Below are 26,125 nucleotides of genomic sequence, written 5' to 3'. Positions count from 1 at the left end.
TTGCATAGTGTGAATATACTTAATACTACTAAACCATACACTTAAAAATAGTTCAGATAGCGAATTCTATGTTATGTGTTCTATGACAATTGAAAATTTGAAATATCAAACTTTAGAAAATTAAACGCAAATCTTTAAAGTAGCTACAGAGAAATAACTGTTACCTATAGGGAACAATTGACATGACAGAAGATTTCCCATCAGAATCTACACAGTGGCTTATACCTATAATCCTAGCGTTTTGGGAGGCTTACACCTGTAATCCCAGCACTGTGGGAGGCCAAAGCTAGAAGACTGCTTGAGCCCCAGAGTCCGAGACCAGTTGGGCAACATGGCAAGACCCCATTTCTACAAATAATAATAACAATAATAAATAGCCAGGCATGGTGGCACATACCTGTAATCCCATCTACTGGTGAGGCTGAGGCTGGAGGATCACTTGAGCCCAGATAGTCAAGGCCGCAGTGAGCCATGGTCGCACCACTGCACTCCAGCCTTAGCAACACAGTGAGACCTCATCTCAGAACAATCTGAATTCTAGAAGGATATGGCACACAATTTTTTAAGTGGTGAAAGAAAATACTATGAACCCAGATTTCCATACTAAGTGAAAATATCCTTCAGGAATAAAGGTAAAGTCAGAGTGGTCTTGGATACAGGAATACTAAGAGAATTTGTGAGTAGCAGACCCTGAAAGAGAATGACAAAAGAAGGAAACTTAAGACGATCAGGAATAAAGAAATAATAACATAAATTCTACATAATCTCTTCCAGAAAATAGAGAATACTTCACAACTCATTTCATTAGGCCAGTATTACCCTGATAACAAAACCTAAAGATAGTACAGAAAACTACATGTCAATATCCCTGAAGAAGATAGACACAAAATCCTCAACAAAATACTAGCAAAACAAATCCAACAACATAAGAATTGTATGCCATGACCAAGTGGGTTTTATTCCACATCAGACTCTTTCAGCATTCAAAACTCATTCAAGGTAGTATATAATATTGAAAGGTTAAAGAAGACAAATCACATGATGTTAGTGAAGGAAACATTATTTCTTGGTCATAAAATGGTTTATAGGAAAGAGAAAAAACTAAAGTTAAGTTAGCTAAGTTAAACATTCATTCATAATAAAAACTCAGCCAACTAATAGAGGGGGGCTTGCTCAACTTGGCAATGAATCCACAGCCAACATAAAACTTAATGGTGAAAGATGGAATGCTTTCCTCTTAAAATCAGGAGCAAGGCAAAGATGTCCACTCTCTCCACTGCTATTCAACATTGTCCTAGTAGTTCTTACTATGTAATCGGCAAAAAGAAATAAAAGGCATAAAAATGTAAAAAGGAAGTAAAGCTTCCTATTTGCAGGTGATGTGCAGTTTCTAGTGAGAATCCTTGGAAATCTACAAAAAGTTAGAACTAATAAATGAGTTCAACAAGGTTGTAAAAATACAAGATCAGCATACAAGAATAGATTGCATATATGCTAGCAATAAATATGTGGAGACAAACTATCATTTATAATGGCTAAAAAATACTTGGGCATTAATCTAACAAAACTTGTATAGGACTTGGATGCTGAAATCTGAAAACTGTTGATGAAAGAAATCAGGATGTGCTAAATCAGGATATATGATGTTCATAGATTGGAAGACTCAATGTAACAAAGATGTCAGTTCTCCCCATATTTGTCTATGGGTTTAACAAGCTTATTCTAAAAGTTACATGGAAAACCAAAGGAACTAAAATACCTAAAACAAAATAAGGACTGGGTGTGGTGGTTCATGCTTGTAATCCCAGCGCCTTGGGAGATCGAAGAGGGAGGATCACTTGAGGCCAGAAGTTTAAGACCAGCCAGGCAATATAGCAAGGCCCTATCTCAAGAAAAACAATTTTTTAAAAAATTAGCAAGGAATAGTGGCATGCATCTATAGTCTTAGTTACTTGGGAGACTGAGGCAGGAGGATCACTTGAGCCCAGGAGTTCAAGACTACAGTTAACTATGATCACACCACTGTACTCCAGCCTGGGCGACAGAGCAGGACCCTGTCTCTAAAAATAAAATGGAAGGAATCATTCCACATGATTTTAAGACTTACTGTATAGCTTTGCTACTCAAAATACTATAGTATTGGCAAGGGGATACACACATAGATAAATAGAATAAAATAGAGAACAAAAAATAGACCCACGTAAGTACAGCCAACTGATTTTTGTCAAAGTTACAAAAGCAGTTTGATATAAGGATAAATAACCTTTTCAACAATGGTGCATGGAGCAATTGCACATCTATAGGTAAAACAACAAGCCTCAACCCGCCTCACACTATGCAAAAATTAGTTTAAAATGGATCATGGATTTAAATGTAAAACTAGAAAACTTTTAGAATTTAGACATAGGAGAAGATCTTCAGGACTGTGGGCTAAATGAAGCATTTAAACATGAGACCAAAAGCAAATTCTATAAAAGAAAAAAACTATAAAGTGAACTTCTGAAAATTGAAAACTTTTTTATCTGTGAAGAAGACTCTGTGAAGGGGATGAACCTGTAACTGAGACCGGACTTGTATCTACAATATTCAAAGAACTCTCAAAACTCAGCAGTAACAAGCAATCCAAGCAAAAAATAGACCAAAGAAATGAACAGATACTTCGCTAAAGAGAATAGTAGATAAGCATATAAAAAGATGGTCAGCATGGTTAGCTATCAGGGAAGTGGGGAAAAAATGCTATATCACTGCATACCTATTAGAGCAGCCAAAATAAAAAATAGTGACAATATCAAATAGCGAGGATGCAAACAAACTGGATCACTCGTATATTGCTGGTGAGGATATAAAATGATATAGCCCCTTGGGAAAATAGTTTGACCATTTATTAGTAAACATATACTTGCTATATGATCCAGCAGTTGTACTCCTGGGCATTTAACACAGAGAAATAAAAACTTACATCCACATAAAAGTCTGTGCGCAGATGTTCATAGTAGCTTTATTTGTACTATACAAAAATTAGAAACCAAATGCCCTTGAATGGGAAATGGTCAAACAATCTAGCACATCCACTTCATAGAATAATACTACTCGGTAACTAAAAAGGAATGAATTGTTGATACACACAACAGCTTGGATGACTCTCAAAAAAATTATGCTGAGTGAAAAAAGATTACATGCTGTATGATTTATAGGACAGTCTTAAAATGACAGAATCATTGCAATGGAGAATACTGATTGCCAGGGATTAGGAAAAGGGGAAGGAAATGTGGTCATAAAGGGGACACATGAGGGATTCTGGTGGCAATAAACTGTTCATTATCTTTACTGTAGTGGTGGATATAGAGACCCACACATGGGATAAAATGACTTAGAAAACACATACGCCTATATACTTGTAAAACCAGTGAAATCTGTGTAGGATCTGTGCATTGTACCAGCAGCAATTTCCTGGCTTTGGCAGGAAGTTATATAAGATGTTACCACTGGGGAGAAGTGGTGTGTGGGACCTCTCTGTATTATTTTTACAACTTCCTGTGACTTTATGATCATTGGATCATTTCTAAAGGTAAGAAAGCCACTTTAAAAAGCATTAGATAAAACGTCTATTCTCAATTAAAAACTGATTCCTAGTAATTTTACTCATAGGAATAAAAGAGTATGTGCTAAATAGTTAAAAAATCATCTCAAACCAATAACCAGCATCATGCTTGATAGGGACATTTTATAGGCATTTTCATTAGAGCTATGCCTGTTATTTTCACTTCTATTTTACATTTTAGAAGAGCTTGCTAATACAATTAAAATCAAAGAGTATTCAAAAGAATAAAAGATTATTCATAGATGATATAATTATCTACTTTGATTAAGGAAATCCTCTAAAAAGGTTTATTAAAACTAACGATAGTCTAGTAAGATGATATTAGACAAAATGTATTCAGACATCAACAGCTTTCCTGTTTATAAGCCATAAACATAAACTATAATGGAGAAAAGATCTCATTCAAAGTAGCAACAAAAATATTGAATGCCTAGAAATAAACATAACAAGCAAAGGACAAGACCTAAATGAAGAATTTAATTGTGTTAAAGAGCAATTTGAAAAAATGAGAAAAAAAAAAAAGCTATGGTTCTTTAATGTAATTTAAATTACTTACAAGAAGATTTGAAGTTTGTTTTTTCTTGGTTTTTAAGATTTGAGGTAACTCTTCCTTTGTTTTGAATAAACTCAGATTTTTAGTTTTTAAAAATTTCCTTAGGTTTCTCTAAGTTATTGCTTATGTGAGCAGTTAAAACTTAACAATTTTTAGTAAAAAAAAATTTTTTTTTTGAGACAAGGGTCTCACTCTGTCACCCAGGCTGGAGTACAGTGGCACGATCTCAGCTCACTGCAACCACTGCCTCCCGGGTTCAAGTATTTTTCCTGCCTCAGTCTTCAGGTACCTGGGACTACAGGCATGCACCACCATGCCCAGCTAATTTTTATATTTTTTTTGGTAGAGACAGGGTTTCACCATGTTGGCCAGGCTGGTCTTGAACTCCTGGCCTCAAGCGATTCGCCCATCTAAAGTGCTGGGATTTCAGGCATGAGCCACCGTGCCCAGCCTAGTATTCTTATTGATACTACTTATGCTTAATACGTACGCATGTAGAATTAATCATGGAGCTCTAATTAGAAACTATATTTGTGGCTATCTTTTCAGAAATTGGTTTTGGTGGCTTTGCTACTAGGTTATGTTTATACCTAGGTTGAGTTTTAAATATAGATGCACATATTTTAATTAGAGTGAATCATTTGGATTGTTTCTTCCAAAGTCAATTCACCTAGAAACATGTCTAAAACACTTTGTATTGAGATACAGTTGTACTACACAAACAGGAATCCTGTTAAACAGGTTCTGATTTATTGTGTATTTGAGCAAGTACCATTGTATCATTTTACTCCTAAGTCATTAAAGATGTTTGTTAGAGTATATATAAGTTTAAGTGTTAATTAATAGTTATGTTATCAATAATGTTTATTAGTTCATTCAGTAGACATTTAGCATCACTTGTCTTACAGATAGGGAAACAGAGGTTTAAATGATTTTTGCCACAGTCACAGCAAATAAAAGGTTGGACTTTGAAGCCCAGCATAATGGTGTATCTGTTTTGGATAGGAGGGCTTCATTAAACCTCTGGAAACCAGAATAAATCGCTGGACTTGTTCATAGGACTCCTGAATTAGCTAACCCGAGTAATATGTTAAAAGTTATCCAGAACTCAGATTTTTAGCCGTAGAAATGGAAGTGGACCCATTAGGGCAAGGGGTTCTTAAAACCTGCTCAAATAATAGTAGTTGTCATTTCCCCTGCAAGATGAGCAGGAGGAAAGAGAAGCCGATACCTCCAAAACACCCAATGTGGCTGGGCATACTGAGCTGCACCACAACCTCCAGCATAATTAGTATCCAAATTTTATGGATTAGAAAACCGAGATTCATGTTAAGTCACTTACCCAAAGTCACACCTATAATAAAGAACAAAGCCAGGCTTTGAAACTTGATATATCATACTCCAGAGCTCATGATCTTTACACTGGGATTTCCCAGTCTTCTCTAATCACAGATGTCCTCTAACATGCCTGTTTAAAAAATAATAACCATGGGGCTTCTGGGAATTCTGATTCAGTGTCAAGCTGAGATAGGTCCAGGTAATCTATATTTAATAGGAACCTTAGGTAATTTTGATCATCAGGCAGATTTGAAGAATATTACCAATGCCATCATGTACTGAGAGGTAGGGTTTGAAGGTATTGGAGAAGCACAAATAGGATTAGGAGTGGATGCCATTTTTTTAATTGGCACTTTACTAGTTTAGTGAAATAATAGATCAGATTGTGGAAATTATAAAATTGCTTTAAGTTCCTTAATCCGCACAAAAAATATTTTTTTCTTTCAGTTGACAACAGTCGGACAATCAGTTCTTTGGCGTTATTTGTGTTTACATTGGGGAACAAAAGTACCACTGACAAATATAGATAAAACTATTCTGAATCCAGAAGTGGAAGAAAAAGTTATACTTAGAAGTAACATAAAAACAGCTTCAAACATAGAATCAGTAATTTCCTTGGGTATGAAAACCCCATGAGATTTTAAATAACTTTAAAACTATAATCCTTAAAGTTTTATAGAAGATCATAAAACTTTCAAGCTGGGAAAGCTCCTGGATAGTCATATATTTATGGATGAAGCAACCACAACTTAGAGAGGCTTGGGGGCTTGCCCACAGTTAGTGGCAGACTTTCAAATTCATGCTGGCCAAGATTACATAGAACTCTTACGGATTACAGATAAGTACCAGAAAAAAGTGACTTTTCCAAGGATACACCAGTTTTTAGAAATAAATGTAGTGGCAAGTCATGTTTTTCGCATATTTCCTACTTTGTTTACCTAATTTTTATGTTTTCTTTCATTTTTCATTGCCCTAATGAGAATGAATATATTTAAAAGAATCCCTTTTAGGAGATTATATAATTTGAAATATTATATCTGATCAATGATATGTTAGAAAAATGAACCATAACCTTCCTAGAATAGCGTATTTAACAAATAGATACTTTCAGAACTTGTTAGGTTAAAGAATTCTAGTTTTCTCCACTTTTATTACAAAACTATTTTATGAATGGAGAAAAATGAGCATAGCCAGAAGCCTGTATATGAATTCTTACAGCAATATAACAGTATTTCTATGTAAGTAGTAGGAGCTTTGATTTGAACTTGGGTTTAATTATCTGCAAATTTAATAGCTGTATGATCTTGGACAAGTTATTAAACTGTCAACCTAACTTTTTTTTCTTCTCTACGTAATAACTTACCTCATAGATGGTTTTTAATGATAAATTGGGATTAAATGAGAATATGTGTAACACAGGTAGCACTGTAGTTTGAACAAAGTAGGCAATGAATAAATGATAGCTGTTACTTATTTCCTTGACCCAGTAGTTATTTGAAGAATATTAATTTCTGAGTGACTGCTTTAGTTTATTTCCTTAATATTTTATTATAATCCAAAAATATGATCTGTGTAATTCCTGCCTTTAAGAATTTTAAGCTGGCCAGATGCAGTGGCTCATGCCTGTAATCCTAGCAGTTTGGAAGGCTGAGGTGGGAGGATTGCTTGAGGCCAGGAGTTTGAGGCTGCAGTGAGCCAAGATTGCACCACTGCATTCCAGCCTAGGTGACAGAGCGAGATCCTGTCTCTCAAAAAAAAAAAAAAAAGTTTTAAATTTACTTTATGGCCTAGAACATGGTCAGTTTTTATTACTTTTCATAGAAACTTAAAAGTTGAAAAGAACCCATATTCTTTTTACATTATAAAATTCAGTATCTACCTGTTCTAATATAAATTATTTCAAATGTTCTGTCCTTTTGTTCATTATGCTAGCTGATACTAGTACACTAAAATTTTCCCATCCATTTTGTTTCCATTTATTTTATGTCGTAGTCTCCAAGGCATCTGCTTTTGTGTTTTGTGGTTGGTTTAGTCATGGTTAAATGTTCAATACTATTCATTTGCTGTTTTTAATGACTTTTTTACTTAAAAAATAACACATGCTAATTGTAGAAAATCTGAAAAATAAACATACACAGAAGGAAATAAACCTCTACACTCTTACTATGGAATATTATTAAAAGATTTTTATGTGATTAAGAGTAGAGGTTTTAGGGCCATGTGCAGTGGCTCACACCTGTAATCCCAACACTTTGGGAGGCTGAGGTGGGTGGATCACTTGAGGTCAGGAGTTCGAGACCAGCCTGACCAACATGGTGAAACCCCGTCTCTACTAAAAAATACAAAAATTAGCTGGATGTGGTGGCACGCACCTGTAGTCCCAGTTACTCAGGAGACTGAGGCAGGAGAATCACTGGAACCTGGGACGTGGAGGTTGCAGTGAGCCAGGATTGTGCCACTGCACTCCAGCCTGGGTGACAGATCCAGACTCCATCTCAAAACAAAAAACAAAAGAGTAGGGGGGTTATAATTAGATTTAGGTTTGAATTTGGGCTCTACTTATTAGCCTTAGGCAGTATACTAGACTTTCTCATCTACTCAACAAATATTTATTGAACACCTACTGTATGTGCCAGGCATTTTGCTAGGGGCCTGGGGATCCAGTGCTTAGAAAGATTGACATACCTATCTTGGCTTCATTTCCTCATTTGTAAATTGGTGATAATACCTCATGAAGTTGTTAAGAAGCATCAAAGATAATAGTGCTTAGCATTTGCCTGGTATGCGGTAAGAGCTCAGTAAATGATAGCAATCATTATTACTGTGTATATTAATATTGATTATATCTTTAATTAAAATAAAATGACTTTTAATCAGCATAAAGTTTTTGCCTTTTATTTTTGGTATTAATGCCATAAACATTGGTTTTAATTTTCTTTATACTTATCTGTTTTGTTTGAGTTTCTCTTTAAAGTAGTAAATAGTTGTTGGTTTACTTTTTTAAAAATATAACTTGATTCTTAAAGTTTTGATTATCGACCATTTTAAACACATACCAGACTGGAAAGAGTAGTATAATGAACCACCATATTCCCATATCCCATCCTCAAGGATTATCAAACTCATGGCCAATTTTGTTCCATTTCTGCTTCCTTTTCTCATTCTCCCAACCACCCCCTTCCCTGATAAATATATGCATTTATACTCCTTAAAAGATAGACTTTTGAAACTCATAAACACCTTACCATCATCACTCATAAGAACATCAGTAATTCTTTAATAACATCTAGTCCCTCCCTTGTATAATTAGACACTTAAACTTTACATTTCTTACATTATTACTTTTGGAATGATTTCTGTCATTTTATATTTTTTATTCTTGTGAGGTTTTTTTCTTCTTCCATACAAATTGTTTGAGGAGGTTATGAAACATAGAAGAAAGAATTATGGAGGTAAAAAGACCTGGGTTTGAATCCTGCTTCTGCAATTCAGTAATTAACTTGGCTGAGCCTTGGTTTCCTCGACTATAAAATAGGAGTAATTATACCTGACTCATGTTCTTAGGTTTGAATGTGATGCCTACAAAAAGTATTATTAATAGTCTCTGCCAGTTATTTCTTTAGTGATTTGGACTGTAATATCTATTCTTGGTTACTGTATGGTTTTTCAAAACATTCCAAAATTTATATTCACTGTTACTAAAAATAATGGTTTTAAAATATCCTTCTAGGAAAGAGAATTTAGAATCTTTGCTTCTCATACTACCTCTTTTATTTTGGGTTCACATTAATTTAACCTGAGATTACAAATCCTACTTTTAACTTTCTAAAGTGTTTTTTTCTTTTATATTGTTTATATACTTATATCAATTATTCTTTTATTGACCCCTTTCCTTTAGTGGGATTAACTATTTTACTCAGTTATTTCTAGATACTAAGTGGGTATCAGTATACTTCTCCAGTTCTTTTCTACCTCAGTATTCTTTATCTCTTTTTTTATTCTCTTTTGATGGTCTAGGATGTACCTTTGAACAATTTATTTTTTTTTAACTACCAGGATGGTGAAAACTTGACTTTGCAGATCTAAGAATAGTTTCCTGTGACCTTTGCACATGAAAAGCTAGGATGAGGTATAAAATTCTTAGATCATAACTTTTCCCTTTCAACTCTCTGTAAGTGATTACTTCATTGTCTTCTGGCATTTGATTGTTGCAGAGGAGAAATCTGAGGTCAATCTGATTTCAGTTCCTTTGAAATAACCTATTTTTTTTCTGCTTGTATGCTTGTAGGATTATATCTTTATCCTTGAAATTTAAAAACATTTGCCAGGACATGTCTTGGTGTTGATGATCTCTGTTGAACCTTCTCAGTCTCCAGTCTCAGGTATTTTTTTCAGAACTGGAAAGTTTTCTTATACTTTTGATTGATTAAACTGCCTGTTTTTTTTTTTTTTTCTTTAGGAACATCTGTTATTCATAGATTATTTCTATGTCTGTCTTCCATAGTTTTTTAAACCTTTTCTTTCTTTCTTTCTTTTTTTTTTTCATTTACTCAAGTTTGTTCTCTGTGGCATGGATTCTGTTTTCTGCAGTGTCAATTCTAATACTTGCTATTCACAATGCAGATTTAATTTTGGCTACTATGTTTTCATTTCTTTATTCTTATCTCAACATACTCTTGTTTCATAAGCAGAATTCCCCTTAGAAGGTAACAGTTCAAAAAACATGAGGTGGATCCAGGCCTGAAACTTGGCCACAACCACAGGACCAGGGAAAAAAAAGTTTCTGAAAGGGTCCTCTTAAACTTAAAAATGTAGATATAACCAGAGGTCATTCCTACCCTCATCTAGAAAATAGAACAGTATTGGGTACTAACAGACCTTAACTAGCTAGAGGAATAGTAAAGCAGGCACAAGGGCACCTTAACTAGAAATAAACTGATTTTTCTAATTACATGTATTGTTTTCTCTTTATAAAATTAATACATAATAAGTGCATATAACTTTGAAAATACAGTACAAAGAAGAAAATCCTATGACCCAGGTAACGACTGATAAGATTTTATATGTTTTGCCAGTTACATGCACACATGTTGGGAGGGGGGATGCAAAATTGGGTCATACTATATAGTTTTGTATCCTTTTTAATTTAATATATTGCAAGCATATTTTTGGCATCATTAAATTTTCTTTGAGGCCCTGATTTTAACCATTGCATAGTATTCCTACATATGAATAGATGTATTATGATTTATTTAACCAGTCCCTTGTTGGTCACTTAGATTGTTTTCTATTTTTCAGTATAATGAGTATGATGAATATCACTGTACATAAGTCTTTATGCACATCTCTGATATTTCCTTAGGATAAATGAGGAGCTGATTCTTAATCCTGTCACATTGGTAAGGATTATATACATTCCTTATTAAGAATATAAAGTGCTTGTTACTTAATGTTTCAATGTGATTGCATAGAAGATTCGTTGGATTCTGAACAATTTGATGGTATCTTAACCAAAGTTTGAGAGAGGTTTCTAATGCCTCATGCTCAGCACCTTCATGATGGAATTCCTATTGCATAAGCTTTTGGACAGGAAAACCACTGCTGATATCAGGGAGTTTGGAAGGTAGATGTACCTGTGGATTAAAAAAAAAAAAAAGTATGGTCCTTGCTCATTCCTACAACCTGGGTCTCCATATTAATACACTAGGGCTCTGGATCCTTTCTTTTCCTCCTCCCTTCCTGTTACTTCAGACTGTTACTCTCTGTGAAGATTCTTCTGATGTCCTTATGTCCATTTCATTTCTAGGTAGCAGAATGTCAATAGATGGTATGCCCTGCTGAGTTCAAGGTAGCATTTTATCAGTCACAGATTATTTTTTGGTCCTAGCATACTTATACATGATGATCTCCTGCTGAAATCAAAGTATTTTTTTAACTAATTTTATATTTTCAGAGGTATCAAACAGCAGACTGGAAAAGGACATTGTTGTAACATGCCATTACAACAAAGCAATCTGCTTAACAGAATTGCTTAAAATGCAAGTTTTTAAAGTAATAAAATATTTTTAACATCAGAATTTTCCTTAAAATACTTAGGAATACTCTAGTGTTCCTGAAGCCTTGGTTCAGAAATACTTATTTGAATTATTCCTCCTCTTTAAGCTTGGAAAATGATCTTAGGTGATAATTTTTACAACATTGAAAGCAATACCTGCTGAAAGTCAAGGGAACAATCTCCTTTATCTGATTTGTTCTGATGAGACCCATATTGTAGGTTATTCTAATGTGTGGCTTTATACACATTTCAGGCTAACAAAGTAAAGCATGATTAGCAATTCCTAACCTTTTCCAGTATTTCACATCACATTTGCATATATACAATCTGCCAGGCTCTGAGATTTTTTGGCTGGAAGGCATTATGGTGGGATGAGAGAGGATAAATACATTTGCCTTACTTTTAAACTATTTTTTGTCCATACTCATTCTCTAGCTACATTGTATAAAAATATAGCACATATATAAATGATCTCTTCCACCCTGCTTGGTGGAAAATTAATGGTAGTGAATGGAAAATTAAATGTAGTGAACAGGTATTTCAACACTCTGCTATACTTCTGCATTGCATTACGTCTTTAGAAGTTATCTGTAGAAATGTAAATGTTATACAGTCAATTGAAGCAAAAGAGAGGAAAAGAAGTAACATTTACTGAACATATACTGTCTCTTGGTGGATCTTTTTAATTACAACATCCTTATGAAGTAGATATTATGTGCATCTTGTGAATGAAGAAACTCAGGCTCAAAATGTCAAATAACTTACCCAAGTTCAAGTAACTACACCAGTAAGTGACAGAGTTGGGGTTTAAACGTGGTACTGGCCAGCTTTAGAACACTTTTTTTCCCACTTGTTTCTTAAAATTAAATATGTTTTCTTGTTTAACAGATACTATTCCTTAAACTTGGGGAAAAATAGGAAGTAAAATATTGAGTAAGACTGATAATCTATGTAACCTAATCTCTGATAAAACCAAGTGTCATTTTCCAAATGGGAAACTTAACTGCAGAAGTAACTTTATGCACATTTCTAATAGATATCATTTGAATCCTTGTTTTGATTAAGTGATAGAAAATTTTCATTTAAATAAAGATGCTTTTTTGGTAGGAAAAGCTCTTTGTAAAGCTTTACTGGTATATAGGATAACATTGGCTCACTGCTTTAAAATTGTTCAATATTTTAAATTTTTGCTAAACTCAGGATGTAGATATTTTTACAAAAAGTGGAGCATAAAATACCCTTCAGATTATGTTTCACTCAATTTTTTTCTTAGGTTGCTTTGTTAGTATATACTATACTATTAGCTGGGTGAGTAGTTGAGAAAAAAAAAGTTTATTGTAAAATTTGATATGACATGAAGCTAAAAATAATGAAGAGGCTGATTGACAGATTTGGAATCTGATCTATAGAGACTAGCAATGGATCACAGCTGGAAAGAGATGAATGAAAATTTTTAAATAAAGTTTTATTCATGAAACGAAGAGTAACAACAGGTATGGATAGAGGGTGCAGGGTGTGGTTGCAGTGCAAGTAAAGAAGACAAGGATTCAATCAGAAAACTTGATATGTCAGCATTGTGTTGAGGGCATTCCAAAAATAATGCATATGTGAACTGTATTAACATAAGTTTATTTTCTAGGTCAAAGCAGGTAATATGCCCTTTACTCTGCCTTGGTTGTATGAGGGTTGAAATGTTAATTACATATAATTCCATATACCACCCTTTAAGATAAATTGGAGCATGCTCAGAAAAGAAGATGGTGATGAGTCTTAGCTGTCTTAAAGAAATGTTTGAAGGAACTTGTTATCTAGAAAAGACAAGACTCAGAGTGGATTAGAGTCATAGATGTAGATTTATGACTCGAATCAAAGTCACAGACTTCCTGTGACTTTGCAGATAGAGTACAGGCAAGTTAGGCATCATTTATTAGTAATCCTCTTAAAGAGAATTCACAGCTGAGAAAAGTTGCTATATAATGAAAAATTTCATGTAGCAGGCAGTACTTTTTCAGAGATAGTATAGTGCGTAGTGAGGTAGTACACACTTGTCCTGGAAGTATTTAAGCATAAGTGTAAGAACAAAGTAGAAAGAATTTAAACATGTGATGTATAATAGGAACAGAAGACTTTTGAGATGTCATACCAATTCAAAGATTTTTTTTTAATTCCAAGATTAAAAGGACTTCACAGAGTATTATTTTATCCTCATGAGGCTACCTCACCTTAGTAATAGTAATGTGCATCGATACAGCTCTTTACCATTTATAAAGTTCTTTCTTCTGAATTATCTCGTTTTGGAGACTGGTAATACTCCTTTGGGTAGACAGGACAAGTATCCTCATTTTGAACAGGTAAAGAAATAGGCTAGCTAAGAGAAAGTCTGAATTGCCTCAAATCATAAAGCTTATAAGCAGCAGCCTAGGGCTCTACCCTTGGTCTACAAATTCCGAGTTTAGTGCCGTTTCTCCTGTACCACTTTTCTTTAAAAGTAAGTCATAAGTTGTGATACTTGTTTTGCATACATTAAAAATTGCAAGGAACAGATGGTTCTTAAATTTTATTCCTAAGGAAAATGTACATGTAGCTCAAGTTAGACTGAGGGTTCTAAATGCCAAGCAATGGGGAGTCATGGGGGCAAGTCTGTGTTACAGAAAGATAACCGTTTAATGAAAAAATCTGGTTTGGGCTGCTAGATGAATGGTGGTGCCTTTCATTAAGATGGCAAATATAGGAGAGGGAGCAGGTTGGTAGGTAATTGAGCAGGTGAGGTAATTGAATTTTGGACGTAAGAAAAATAGCTGACATTGGTTGTTTACTAAGTGCCAGACACTATGCTTAGGGTTTTGTATCATTTAACTCATTTAGTCTTTACTACAACCCTCTGAAGATAAACCTTTTCAATCTTCATTTTCCGTATGAAGAAACTGAAAAGCTTAGATTGTTTAAAGAACTTATCCAAGGCTTCATAGGGCAAGAATAGGAATTTGAATCTCTATGTCTGACAACAGAGCCACAGTTGTTAGGAGCTAGTTCTTTGGAACATTTGGATAAGAACAACCAGTAGTCAGTTGAATAAATGGTTGTCACTTTGAGGAAAAAGAAATACTCTAGAGATATATGAGTGTCCTTATACCAAAGAAGAGGACAGCGTTATAGCCTTTGAACATACCTTAGGAAAATAAAGATTTTATACCTGCCTCCACGTTTTCCTGAATTTTGGCACTGTTTCTGTGCTTCGTAGTATTATATAGGCATTCCCTAATCTAGGAACATCTTCTATGAATGGGTGAAAGTGAAAGGTGCCCTTTGTATAAGGTCAATAGACCCTTCTAGGATGGGGGCCATGTTTTATTAACTTTTATCTCCAGCTCAGTGCCTGGAACATAGCTTGAATGAAATGAAATGAAATGAAACGAATGAATGAATGAATGGTAAATAGGGATGCGAAGAACAAAGAGGGGAGTTCATATTCAGAGCAGCTGCCTCCTATGTAGTTTGAAGTGATAGGTGGGCTGCCTTTTTTTCCCAGGTAATAATGCTCCAAAAATGGTTAGCTTACATCCTTGTATACTTGTTGAATTAATAGTCAGGGGCTACTCCTTTTCCAACTGAGGGAATGAGAGAAGAAACTATGTGTTCCTGACGTCCGCTTTTGTGATTTTTAAAACTTACACAAATAATACATATTCATTGTAGACATTGTAGACACATTAGAATATTCAAATAAGCAAAAATAAACCATTTAAATTGTCTAAAATTCTACCACCCAGAGATAGCCACTGTTAACATTTTGGTGTATATCCTTCCAGAGTTTTTCCCATAAAAATATATACATTGAAACATGTATATATTTATTTAAAATGGGATCATTACAATCCATATTGTTTTGTAAACTGCTTTTTCACTTATTACATGTGACTGTCTTTCTATGTCAGTGAATTTACATCTTTATCATCATTTTAATGACTGCATAGTATTCCATTATAAGGATGTACCATAATATATTTAACTAGTTCTCTATTGTTAGGAATTTAGGTTTCCAATTTGAAGGTCTTTTGGAATAAAAGTTATGGTGAGCATTCTTGTATGTACATCTTTGTACACTTATCTACTTTTAAAAAAATAGAAGTAGAATCAATGAGACATTTCAAAATTTTATGTGTGCTATTTTGGTTTTTTTAAAATACAGACTCAGATTGCCTTCCTGAAAGGTTGTGCTGATTGACACTTTCTCCAGCAGTATGTCCAGAGTACTCTTTCCCCATACCCTCATTAACACTGAGTGGTTTTTTGTTTGTATGTGGTAATTTTTTTTTNCATTACCAATTTGAAAGGCAAAAGGTATCTTTGGGTTAAATGCATTTCTTTGATGAGTACTAAGGCTGAACTCTTTTTTCCCTTATTGCTCATTTCTGTTGAGGTTCATCGTTTTTTCTTACAGGTTTGTAAAACAAAGCTCTTTATGTATTGAGGATACCAACCCTTTGTTATATGTTGCCTTTTTTTGTAATCAGTTTGTCTTTTATCTTTTTTCATGTCTGGCAGATGTTTTAAACTTACAGATTAAAATGTCATTTTTTCTTTATGATTTCAACCCTCCTTACCCCATGAGTGTTGTTCACTTATATTCTAATACTTGTATAATTTTATTTTTGACATTTAAATGTTTAATCCATCTGGAATTTATTTTGATGTAGAGATTGGGCTTAATTTTCTCTGAAATAATTAATCAGTTCCCTTGATTAATTATGAATGAAGTTGGAATTTAGAATGTGTTTTGCCATACAGTGTTGTAAATGATGTTTGGTGAGGCTTAAATAAGACCATTTGTAATGCATTTAACTGTTAAACTCAAGGGCTCACGTGGAAAGGTAATAATCATTTATTATATTACTTCCATGGAAAAATGTTTTTATAGTTTCAAATAATTAACTTTTGAAGCACAACCTGTTGCAAATTTAGCAACTGCATACTCATATGGTGGTTCTACTTCATTAGAGCCCTTTAGGGGTGAAAAATCTTCCTCAGTTTTTTTTTTTTTTTTTTTTTTTTTTTTTGTCTGCCTTCATTTAACTTTAACTGATGTGAGGTCTGTTTTGGTAACTTTCTGCTTGCTGTGCTTTTCACAGAATGGACAGCAAATTATGGATGAACCTATGGGAGAGGAGGAGATTAATCCACAAACTGTAAGTAAAATATTTTATCACAAAGGGTATAGATAAATGAAATACTAAAAAAAGAAAAATGTATATAAATAATGGATAAGCACAGACAAAAAAAAAGATAAAAGATAAATGAAATACTGTAAAGTTATTCTTATTTTTCCCCTGAGCAGAGTAATCATTTTACAGTATTAGAAACTCATTGGTCCTTTCACATTAACTTTATCAACATACATTATTGAGTATTCCAGGGACCTCTCTAAAAACTATTTGATAAGAGTGATGTTAAGAGAAAGACAAAACAAATTGCTTTATGTTGTTGAAAGTTTTTCATTAGTGCCTAAAGCTTATGTTTTTTCGTCTCTTGGGGGTTTTTTTTTTGAGATGGAGTCTATCTTGTCGCCCAGGCTGGAGTGCAGTAGGGCAATCTTGGCTCACCACAACCTCAGCCTCCTGGGTTCAAGCAATTCTCCTGCCTCAGACTCCTGAGTAGCTGAGATTACAGGCGCCTGTCACCACACCCGGCTCATTTTTGAATTTTTGTATTTTTAGTAGAGATGGGGTTTCTCCATGTTGGCCAGGCTGGTCTCGAACTCCTGACCTCAGGTGATCTGCCCACCTTGGCCTCCCCAAATGCTGGGATTACAGACGTGAGTCACCGTGCCCAGCCTAAAGCTTATGTTTTTAAAGAACCAAACTGATCATAAATTTGTTAAAGACAAAATATAAAGGTCATACTTCACAGATATGTTTAACATAGAAAGTGGATGTTCACCATTTTCTCATCTGGTTTTTTGTTGTTGTTTACTCCTGAATCCCCAGTAACTAAACCAATATGCCTGGCACATAATGGACACTCATTAAATATTGCATAAATGAGTTAATAAATTGTTCCCTACCACCACATACAGAATAACTGTTGTCAGCAGCTCAGTTATAGTCTTGACATTTTTTACATAAGATAATTATTATTTATGATTACAAAATACACATTCTGCAACTCGCTCTTTTTACTTAACATGTCTTGAACATCTTTTTATGACAATACATATAGATCTACCTCTTCTTTGTTTTTGTATTTTTTTGTTTTGGGGGATTTTTTGAGACAAGGTGTCTCTCTGTCTGTCACCCAGGCTGGAGCGCAGTGGTGCAGTCATGACTCACTGTAACCTCAAACTCCTTGGCTCAAGCAACCCTCCCACCTCAGCCTTCCTAGTGGCTAGGACTACAGGCACATGCCATCATGCCCAGATAATTTTTTTTAATGTCTGTGTTTTTTGTACAAATGGAGTCTTGCTATGTTGCCCAGGCTGGTCTTGAACACCCGGCCTCAAGCAATTATCCTGCCTTGGCCTCCCAAAGCATTGGGATTACAGGTGTTAGCCACCACGCCCAGCCGGATCTATCTACCTCTTTTTGAAGTGGTTACACAGTATTCTATTTTATGAATATCCTATATTTAATGTAATTTTCTCCTATTTATTTTTGTGAATTTGTGTTTCAGTTAGATATAGTCTTAGAAAAGGATGTACTGAAACCAAGGGTATAAACATTTAAATCTCAATAGACATTTATCAAATTTTCCTTCAAAATTTCACTATATGAGAATACCTGTTTGAGTATTGCCTACTCAACACTAGATATTATTAGAAAATATTTTTAATTTGAGTGACTCTAGATAAATGATACTTTCCCTTTTTTTTTTTCTTACTTGAGACAGAGTCTTGCTCTGCCACCCAGGCTGGGGTGCAGTGGTATGATCTCAGCTCACTGCAACCTCTGACTCCTGGGTTCAAGCCATTCTTCTGCCTCAGCCTCCCGAGTAGCTGGACTTATAGGCACTGGCCACCATACCCGACTAATTTCTACATTTTCAGTAGAGACAGGGTTTCACCATGGTGGCCAAGCTGGCCTCAAACTCCTGACCTCAAGTGATCTACCCATCTCGGTCTCCCAAAGTGCTGGGATTACAGGTGTGAGCCACCATGCCTTGCCAACTTTCCCATTTTCATATGCATCTCATTTGATTACTAGTGAGGTTGAGTATCCATACATTATTGGCCTTTGTTATTTTATGTTTTGCTCAGTTTTCTTTGGGGTTACTTGTTGTCTCCTTATTGGTCTGTACAGTCTCTGTATATATTCTGGATATTAACTCCACGTCTATTATATATCTTATAATATGTTTTTTTAAGCATTGATTATGTGTCTTTCATTGTAGTATGTACAGAAGTTTTCATTTTTAAATAGTCACATCTGACTTCTGGGTTTCACGCTTTGGTTAGAAAATCCTTCCCTACACTAAGATTATAAAAATATCCTTTTACATTTTGACCTTTTATGGTTTTTTGGTGTTTTTCGTTTTGTTTTGCATTTAGATCTGTGATCCCCTTGGAATTTAGTACCTGGTATGAGGTAGAAACCTAACTTTTCTTTCCAAATAGATAGCCTATTGTCCTAACCTCTGTTTATTGAATAAATAAAATCTATTCTTTTCCCCACCCATTTGAGATACCTCTTTTATCATGTATAAAATTGCCTTATACCCCTTGTATCAGTTTCCTAATTTGCCATAACAAATTACCACAAACTGGGTGGTTTAAAACAACAGATGGCTCTCAGGGGGGTTCCTTCCTTGCATATTCCAGCTTCTAGTGTTTGCCAGCAATGCTTGACATTCCATGGCTTGTAGATACATCATTCCACCTCTGCCTGAGGCATCAGATGATCTCCCTGTTTGTGTCTGTGTCCAAATTTCCCTCTTCTCATAAGAGCACTAGTCATTGGATTGGGACCATCCCACTCCATTATGACTTTATCTTAATTACATCTGCAAAGACCCTGGTTTCAAATAAGGTCAAATTAATAGGTACCAGGGTTTAGAACTTGAACATACCTTTTTGGAGGGCACAATTCAACCTATAACCCCCCCCTGAATATTTTGACTTTACGTACTTTTTCAATTACTGTCATTTTATTATATGCTTTTTTTAATATGGTAAAGCAAGCCTTCCCACCTTTTTTACTTTTGTAAGAACTAGTCTTAAGTCTTATAAATGTAGTCCTATACATTTAATCTTCCAGATAAACTTTACAATCAGTTTGTCAAGTATGTCTGAAGAATTTATTGGGATTTTTATGAGAATTGCCTTAAATTTACAGATTAACATGAAAAATTATTTTAACAATATTGAGTCTTCACATTCATGAACATTCTTTTTTCTGGTTTTCTTTTACATCCTTTTCAAAATTTTATGGTTTCTTGGCTGGGTGTGGTGGCTTACACCTGTAATCCCAGCACTTTGGGAGGCTGAGGTAAGAGGTTCACTTGAACCCAGGAGTTTGAGACCATCCTGGGCAGCAGAGTGAGACCCAGTCTCTAGCACAAATTTAAAAATAAGCCAAGCATGATGGTGTGTGCCGGTGGTCCCAGCTACTTGGGAGACTGAGGCAGAGAATCACTTGAACCCAGAAGTTTGAGGCTGCAGTGAGCTATGAGCATGCCATTGCATTCCAGCCTGGGCAACAGAGTGAGACCCTGCCTAAAAAAAAAAAAAAGTTATGGTTTTTTTTACATATAGTCTTATACATTTGTGTTAAGATAAGTTGTGAGCATTTTATAGTTTTATAGTCTTTGTTATGTTGTAAGTGGGATTTTTTTCTGCTGTGTTTTCCATCTGGTTACTGCATATATATATTTTTTAAAAGTTATGTGTTTCTGTATGGTTTTTAGCATCTTAGGAGTGTTGACTTTTCAGAAATCAAACAAATTGTCATGAACATTATGTCAGTTGTGGAAGAATAAGATCAGTTTAACCTGCTTAAAACACCTCCATAGTTTTATGGTTCCTTTAAATAAAAGCCCAACCTCCATAACATGACCTACCAGGCCCTGCATAATAAGGATTTGCACACTTCTCTCCACATCCTCTCTAGCCACACACCTCTCCCCTCTACCGAAAGTCCAGTCACTCAAATGTATCACCTTTCTTTTGCCTCTGGGCTTTCATAGGGAATGTTCCTTCTCCCAGAATTCTTTTCCTTTACTGCCATCCCCACCACTTAATTCCTGATCATCTTTCAGATCTGTTTAGATATCATTTCAACTGAGACATCTTCCCAGTACAACTACCACTTCCACTTTCACTTTGAGTTAAGTGTTTTTCCTTTTTGCTGCCACAGGACCTATGCATACCCTAAATGGCAACACCATACTAGATTCCACTGCTTTTTTACTTGGTCTATATTCCCTACTAAACTGTGAGTTGAATGAGGCTGTGACCAAGTCTGACATATTCCTTGTTTTATGTCTGTGTCTAGCATCCAGTTGGTGTTCAATAAGTATTTGTAAATCAAATGAATAAATGGATTAGGTTTTAACTAGCTTAGGGACCCAGGCATGCATGGAGCCTAGTGCCCAGAGCTACCTCCGGATGCCTACCTTCTCCAAAATCATTTAAGGCAATTTGCTTAATTAGTTTATAGTATATATATTTACATGTAAGCAAATGTAAAAACAATCAGAAGGAAAACCTCCAAATTTTTTATTCTCTGTAGTCTAAAAGCATTTTCCATTGTGATGTTACATGGTTTGTACTTTCTCCTACTCATGGCTTTAGTAGCATTTACATCTGCAAGAGCCTGCATTCTAGAGATAGGTCAGAAAGATGCAGGACTAAGATATTACCAGCAATGTGGATGAAGCTGTTGAGCAGATCATTCCAGATTATACGAATTAGGCTTCGGTGTCAGATAAAAGCCTGGTATTTAATATTTATATAATGATATTAAATCCAAATGATTGTCAAAATGTTTATTAACCTTATAGTTTAAAATTGTATTTTTTTAATATATAATTAAAAGTTTTCCTTTTGCCAACTACTAATAATTTACATAGGGAACTTTGAGATGTTTCAACCAAGATATTTTCAGATACGGACCTACTTTAGGAAGTTGCTGAAAAATGGGCTCTGCCAACACTAGAGGGTTCTTAACTAAGAGAGACATGGGATTTGGCAAACAAAAGATCAAGTACTGCAATCATGATAAAAGTTTCTTCCCATTATGATGATTAAAGGAAGCTTCAGAAGACTGGTTCATTCAGTAAGCTTAGAGAGTACTCAGTCCAGACTGAAGTAGACACATAATTCTGGGAATGTTATCTCCAGGAATGGGATTGGGGGAGGAAGTGGGGGAATACAAGTGATGAATCTAAATAGGCTTGACCATTGAAAATTCACTTGACAGGCTCTTGCAGAGTAGGAAGACATTGAAATAGGTACAAAGAAGAAAAAAGCAAATTAAAAAACAGAGCAACGTAAACTTAAGGAAAAACAAAAATCGTACACAAGAGATGTAACTCAAGTATATTCTTTACTTCAGCAGTGAACAGTGTTTACATAGTCATAATAATTGTAAAGACTAAATATTGATTCAACCAAAATCTATGATATGAGTGCCAAGTCATCTATAATAGGATGTCTAACGGTAACATCTGAAATTGATGAATCAAGAGAAAGTATTATAAGGTTATTATTTATCATATAAAGGAAAATGCCAGAGGGAACAATGAAAAGAGCTGAAAGGGTACCAAGAGCATAGAGTACTGCTTCTTTCTCATTATAAGCCTTGAAATGCTTTTTGACCCTTTAGCCTTTGATAAAAATTTAAGTGGAATTTAAAAAGTAGTTTTAACTGGTATGACCAGGCAAAAATTCACAGAAGGCATGAAATTTAACCTGAGTCTTGAAAAATAGCTGCAGGATTTTTGAGAAGTAGATGTCAACATTTGGATAAATGCACTTTTATGGGAAAATAGTGTAAACAAAAGTCAAAGAGAGGAAAAGTGAGATGTGTTGGAGATAGATAAATCAGTTTAACTAAAAAGATAGTCATAAAGGAGAGCCCGATTTCTCCTGAACATTAAATATCGTAACTCAGACCTTCTTAGTGTATAGAGTTTGTCCTGTGATGTCTTTTGAACATGTCCCCTAGGTTTCTATTTGTGATAGAGCCATTCTGTTCTGGCTGGACTTTTCTGTTCTTCACATACTTCATCTCTTCTCCTCTTACTTTTGTTCTTTGCCCTGCCATTTGCCTGTCTCCCATATCCTCAGATCCACTTTTTTTGTTTTTGTTTTTTTTTGGAAACAGGGTCTCACTCTGTCACCCAGGCTGGAGTGCCATGGCTCACTGCAACCTTCGCCCCCCAGGTTCAAGCAATTCTCCTGCCTCAGTCTCCCAAGTAGCTGGGATCACAGGCACATCCCACCACACCTGGCTAATTTTTATATTTTTTGGTAGAGACAGGGTTTTACTACGCTGGCCAGGCTGGTCTTGAATTCCTGACCTCAAGTGATCCATCTGCCTCACTCAGCCTCCCGAAGTGCTGGGATTACAAGCATGAGCCACCACTTCTTTTCCATCTTCTGGAATTTTAATGCTGTTATTCTTTCTGCTGGCTTTCTAAAGGTTCAACCCTTTCCTGTCTTTACTCACCTGAAGTAAAAACTTTTAGTTCATGCAAAGCTGCCTTAAAAGTTGCATTTGAGCATCCAAAATGATCTTTACAGCCATGTGTCCAGCACACCATTGCACACCTATTATAGTTATTATGATTCAGACACAAACTGTGGGAAGAGAAGTCCTAGCAGAGTAGACAGTAGGCAGTGAATTACTCACTCAACACAGGAAAATACACTAGAGTGCTCATTGGCAGGGAAAATTTGTACCATGGTGTATTAATAACACTTATTGACTAATTGTATAGAGTATTGTCTGCCATTCTAACTCTCATTGGCTGAGAGTGTATTTGAGCACTCAGAGCTTGAGGGAAAATACCCTAGTAGATTTAAGTATATGCCATTTAGGAAAATATTTCTGAGATAAGTAGCAATATAATTAGTACTACATGGTGGAATTAAATAGAGTATGTATACACCAGGAAAATTTTCAAGCACAAGCAAAGGTTTCCCTTTGCTACATTTTTGGCTCTGTTTCAGGGCTATTTTTTCAATTCCTAGTATCCCATTCCTCTACCCCTGAGAGCTTAAAAAAAAGACCTTCCCCTTTTAATCATGGCTTGCCTCCCTCGTGTGGTGCCTCTGACCTAAAATTGCTTCTCTTCTCTTCTAGTGTATTCAACCCAATACCCATTTCTTCATTTTTGGTGATCTCATCCATATTTTGAAAGAAAGCAAAGTGACTTAATTATGTTCAAATAAGAATGGTTGGTTGAGTCAACCTGAAATACTGGCATATGGAAAGTTGTAACCCCTTTACCTAAATGAGTATTTTAATTTAACTGTTTTAGACAAGCATGACTAAGTAAAAAGAACTTCAGTCTAAGCAAGAAAAAAAAAATGTGTAGACAAGGAGAAAAGTGTTACCACGTAGGGCATATTGTGACTTACTGCAAAATTCAGACCTGGGGCCATGGTGCTGCTGCCTCTCACCCTCTCTTCATGCCCACGGGAGATTCTGTGAGTGAAACATAGCGTGCTTTCCATTGAGACAGGGCCTGGAAAGTGCTCTAGAAAATCCTGCTCACTGCTCTAGGAAGTCACTACCATTTGTTTCAAGTTGATCATCTTCATGAAACTTAGTTCCCATCTCTGGTTTAAAACCTTAGGCTCTTACCACTTTATAACACTATCTACTGATAGATGCGTGCTTAAAAAAATTAACTCCTGCACATAGATGGAAGTCCTTATAAATTAAATCTTTTAGTGTCTGAAAAAAGGAATGATCCACACACAAAAAAGTATCCAATGGAATCAGTTAAGAACATGTTAATTTTAAGTTTTTATCAGATGGATCTTTTTTTTCAACAGGGTTCAGTCATCATGGGGTCATGAAGATGGTTAATAATTGGGTTTGACCATGGTTGGGGTTTTGCCAGACAAGTATAATGTATGGTGTAGAAAAGTTTTCAGGAACTCTACCATGGTCCCCATACTCAGCCCTCTTCCTTCAGGGTCTGTTGAAAAGGTTTAGCACCTCCTGTTTTTCTTTACCTAAGTCAGCCACCAACCATTCATGTGTACTCTCCTTCCCCAAACAAACTTACCTGGTTATGCTTCTACCAACATCATGACCATTTCCACGTCCAAACTATAAGAATTTGGGCAGTAAATTATTTAACTTATCTTTAAGCCTCAGTCTGTTCATCCATAGTGTGGATGGATAATAGTTCATACCTTATTGGTCAGAATCAGCTGAGATAATTTCACGTAAAACGCAGTGCCTAGAATATAGTAGTATCTTAAATGTTATTGTTATACTTGAAAGAAAACTTTATTAATAAAAGAATTCAAATAAAGCAACTAATGACTCAGTGAAGGAAACTAGAAAAAAAGAACTACAAAGTAAACCTATAAAAAGCAAGAGGAAGGAATTAAATATAATTTCAAAAATCAGCAAATTAGAAAACAAGGGAAAACACACAAAAGCAAGTCCACAACATTAGGAAAGTAAAACAGGATATAAGCACAGATAGGAAGGAGATTAAGACATCATAACAACCCAAATATTTACAGATACAATGATACAATGTCTGAGATTTGCTTCAAAATAATTACAGGAGTTGGGGAAGTGAGCATATGAAACAAGATTGGCTGTGAGTTGAAAATTATTAAACTTAGGTGATGAGCACATGAAGGTTATACTATTCTATCTACTTTTGCATATGGTTGAAATTTTTCTTAGGTTTAATTTCAAAAACTTAATAGAATACTAAATGTAACAGTATACTAATATGAAAATTGGTGAAATCTGTGGTTTTTTAGGAAAATCTAAATTTGGGAAGGGAGAGAGAAACAGTATACCAATAGCCTTGGGAGAAATTTAAATCATAAAAAATTAGCACTGCCAAACTTTCTGCTCCCCATTATAGTGCCAAGCTCAATTATTTCTTTTTTTATCTTTTTAATATATATTTTTTATTGTACTTTAGGTTCTGGGGTACATGTGCAGATCATGCAGGACTGTTGCATAGGTACATATATGGCAATGTGGTTTGCTGCTTCCATCCCCCCATCACCTATATCTGGCATTTCTCCCCATGTTATCCCTCCCTAACCTCCCCACCCCCCGCTGTCCCTCCCCTGGTCCCCCTAAACAGACCCCAGTGTGTGATGCTCCCCTCTGTGTGTCCGTGTGTTCTCATTGTTCAACACCTGCCTATGAGTGAAAACATGCGGTGTTTAATTTTTTGTTCTTGTGTCAGTTTACTGAGAATGATGGTTTCCAGATTCATCCATGTCCCTACAAAGGACATGAACTCATTGTTTTTTTGTGGCTGCATAGTATTCCATGGTGTATATGTGCCACATTTTCCTTGATTTCTTAGGAGAAAAATCTTTGAAACTTTCAAGAAATAGATCACTCTGTGGTCTTTAAGTTGCCCCAAAACATAG

At 35.2% G+C, this 26,125-nt stretch overlaps 1 protein-coding gene across 1 annotated transcript in view; it reads left to right on the top strand.

The window, feature by feature from the left end:
* RPS6KA3 (ribosomal protein S6 kinase A3) overlaps positions 1-26,125 on the top strand; it is a 114,197-nt gene that overhangs the window by 15,607 nt on the left and 72,465 nt on the right. Inside the window, exon 2 of the mRNA XM_017540673.2 lies at positions 16,677-16,733. Within this exon, the coding sequence (XP_017396162.2) occupies positions 16,677-16,733 (57 nt within the window). The remainder of the gene's footprint in view (positions 1-16,676; positions 16,734-26,125) is intronic.

Source organism: Cebus imitator, unplaced genomic scaffold, assembly GCF_001604975.1.
Source record: "Cebus imitator isolate Cc_AM_T3 unplaced genomic scaffold, Cebus_imitator-1.0 Scaffold128, whole genome shotgun sequence".
NCBI classification, from domain to species: Eukaryota; Metazoa; Chordata; class Mammalia; order Primates; family Cebidae; genus Cebus; species Cebus imitator.
The sequence above is the reverse complement of the archived record's forward strand: the minus strand, read 5'-3'. Positions and strand labels throughout refer to the sequence as shown.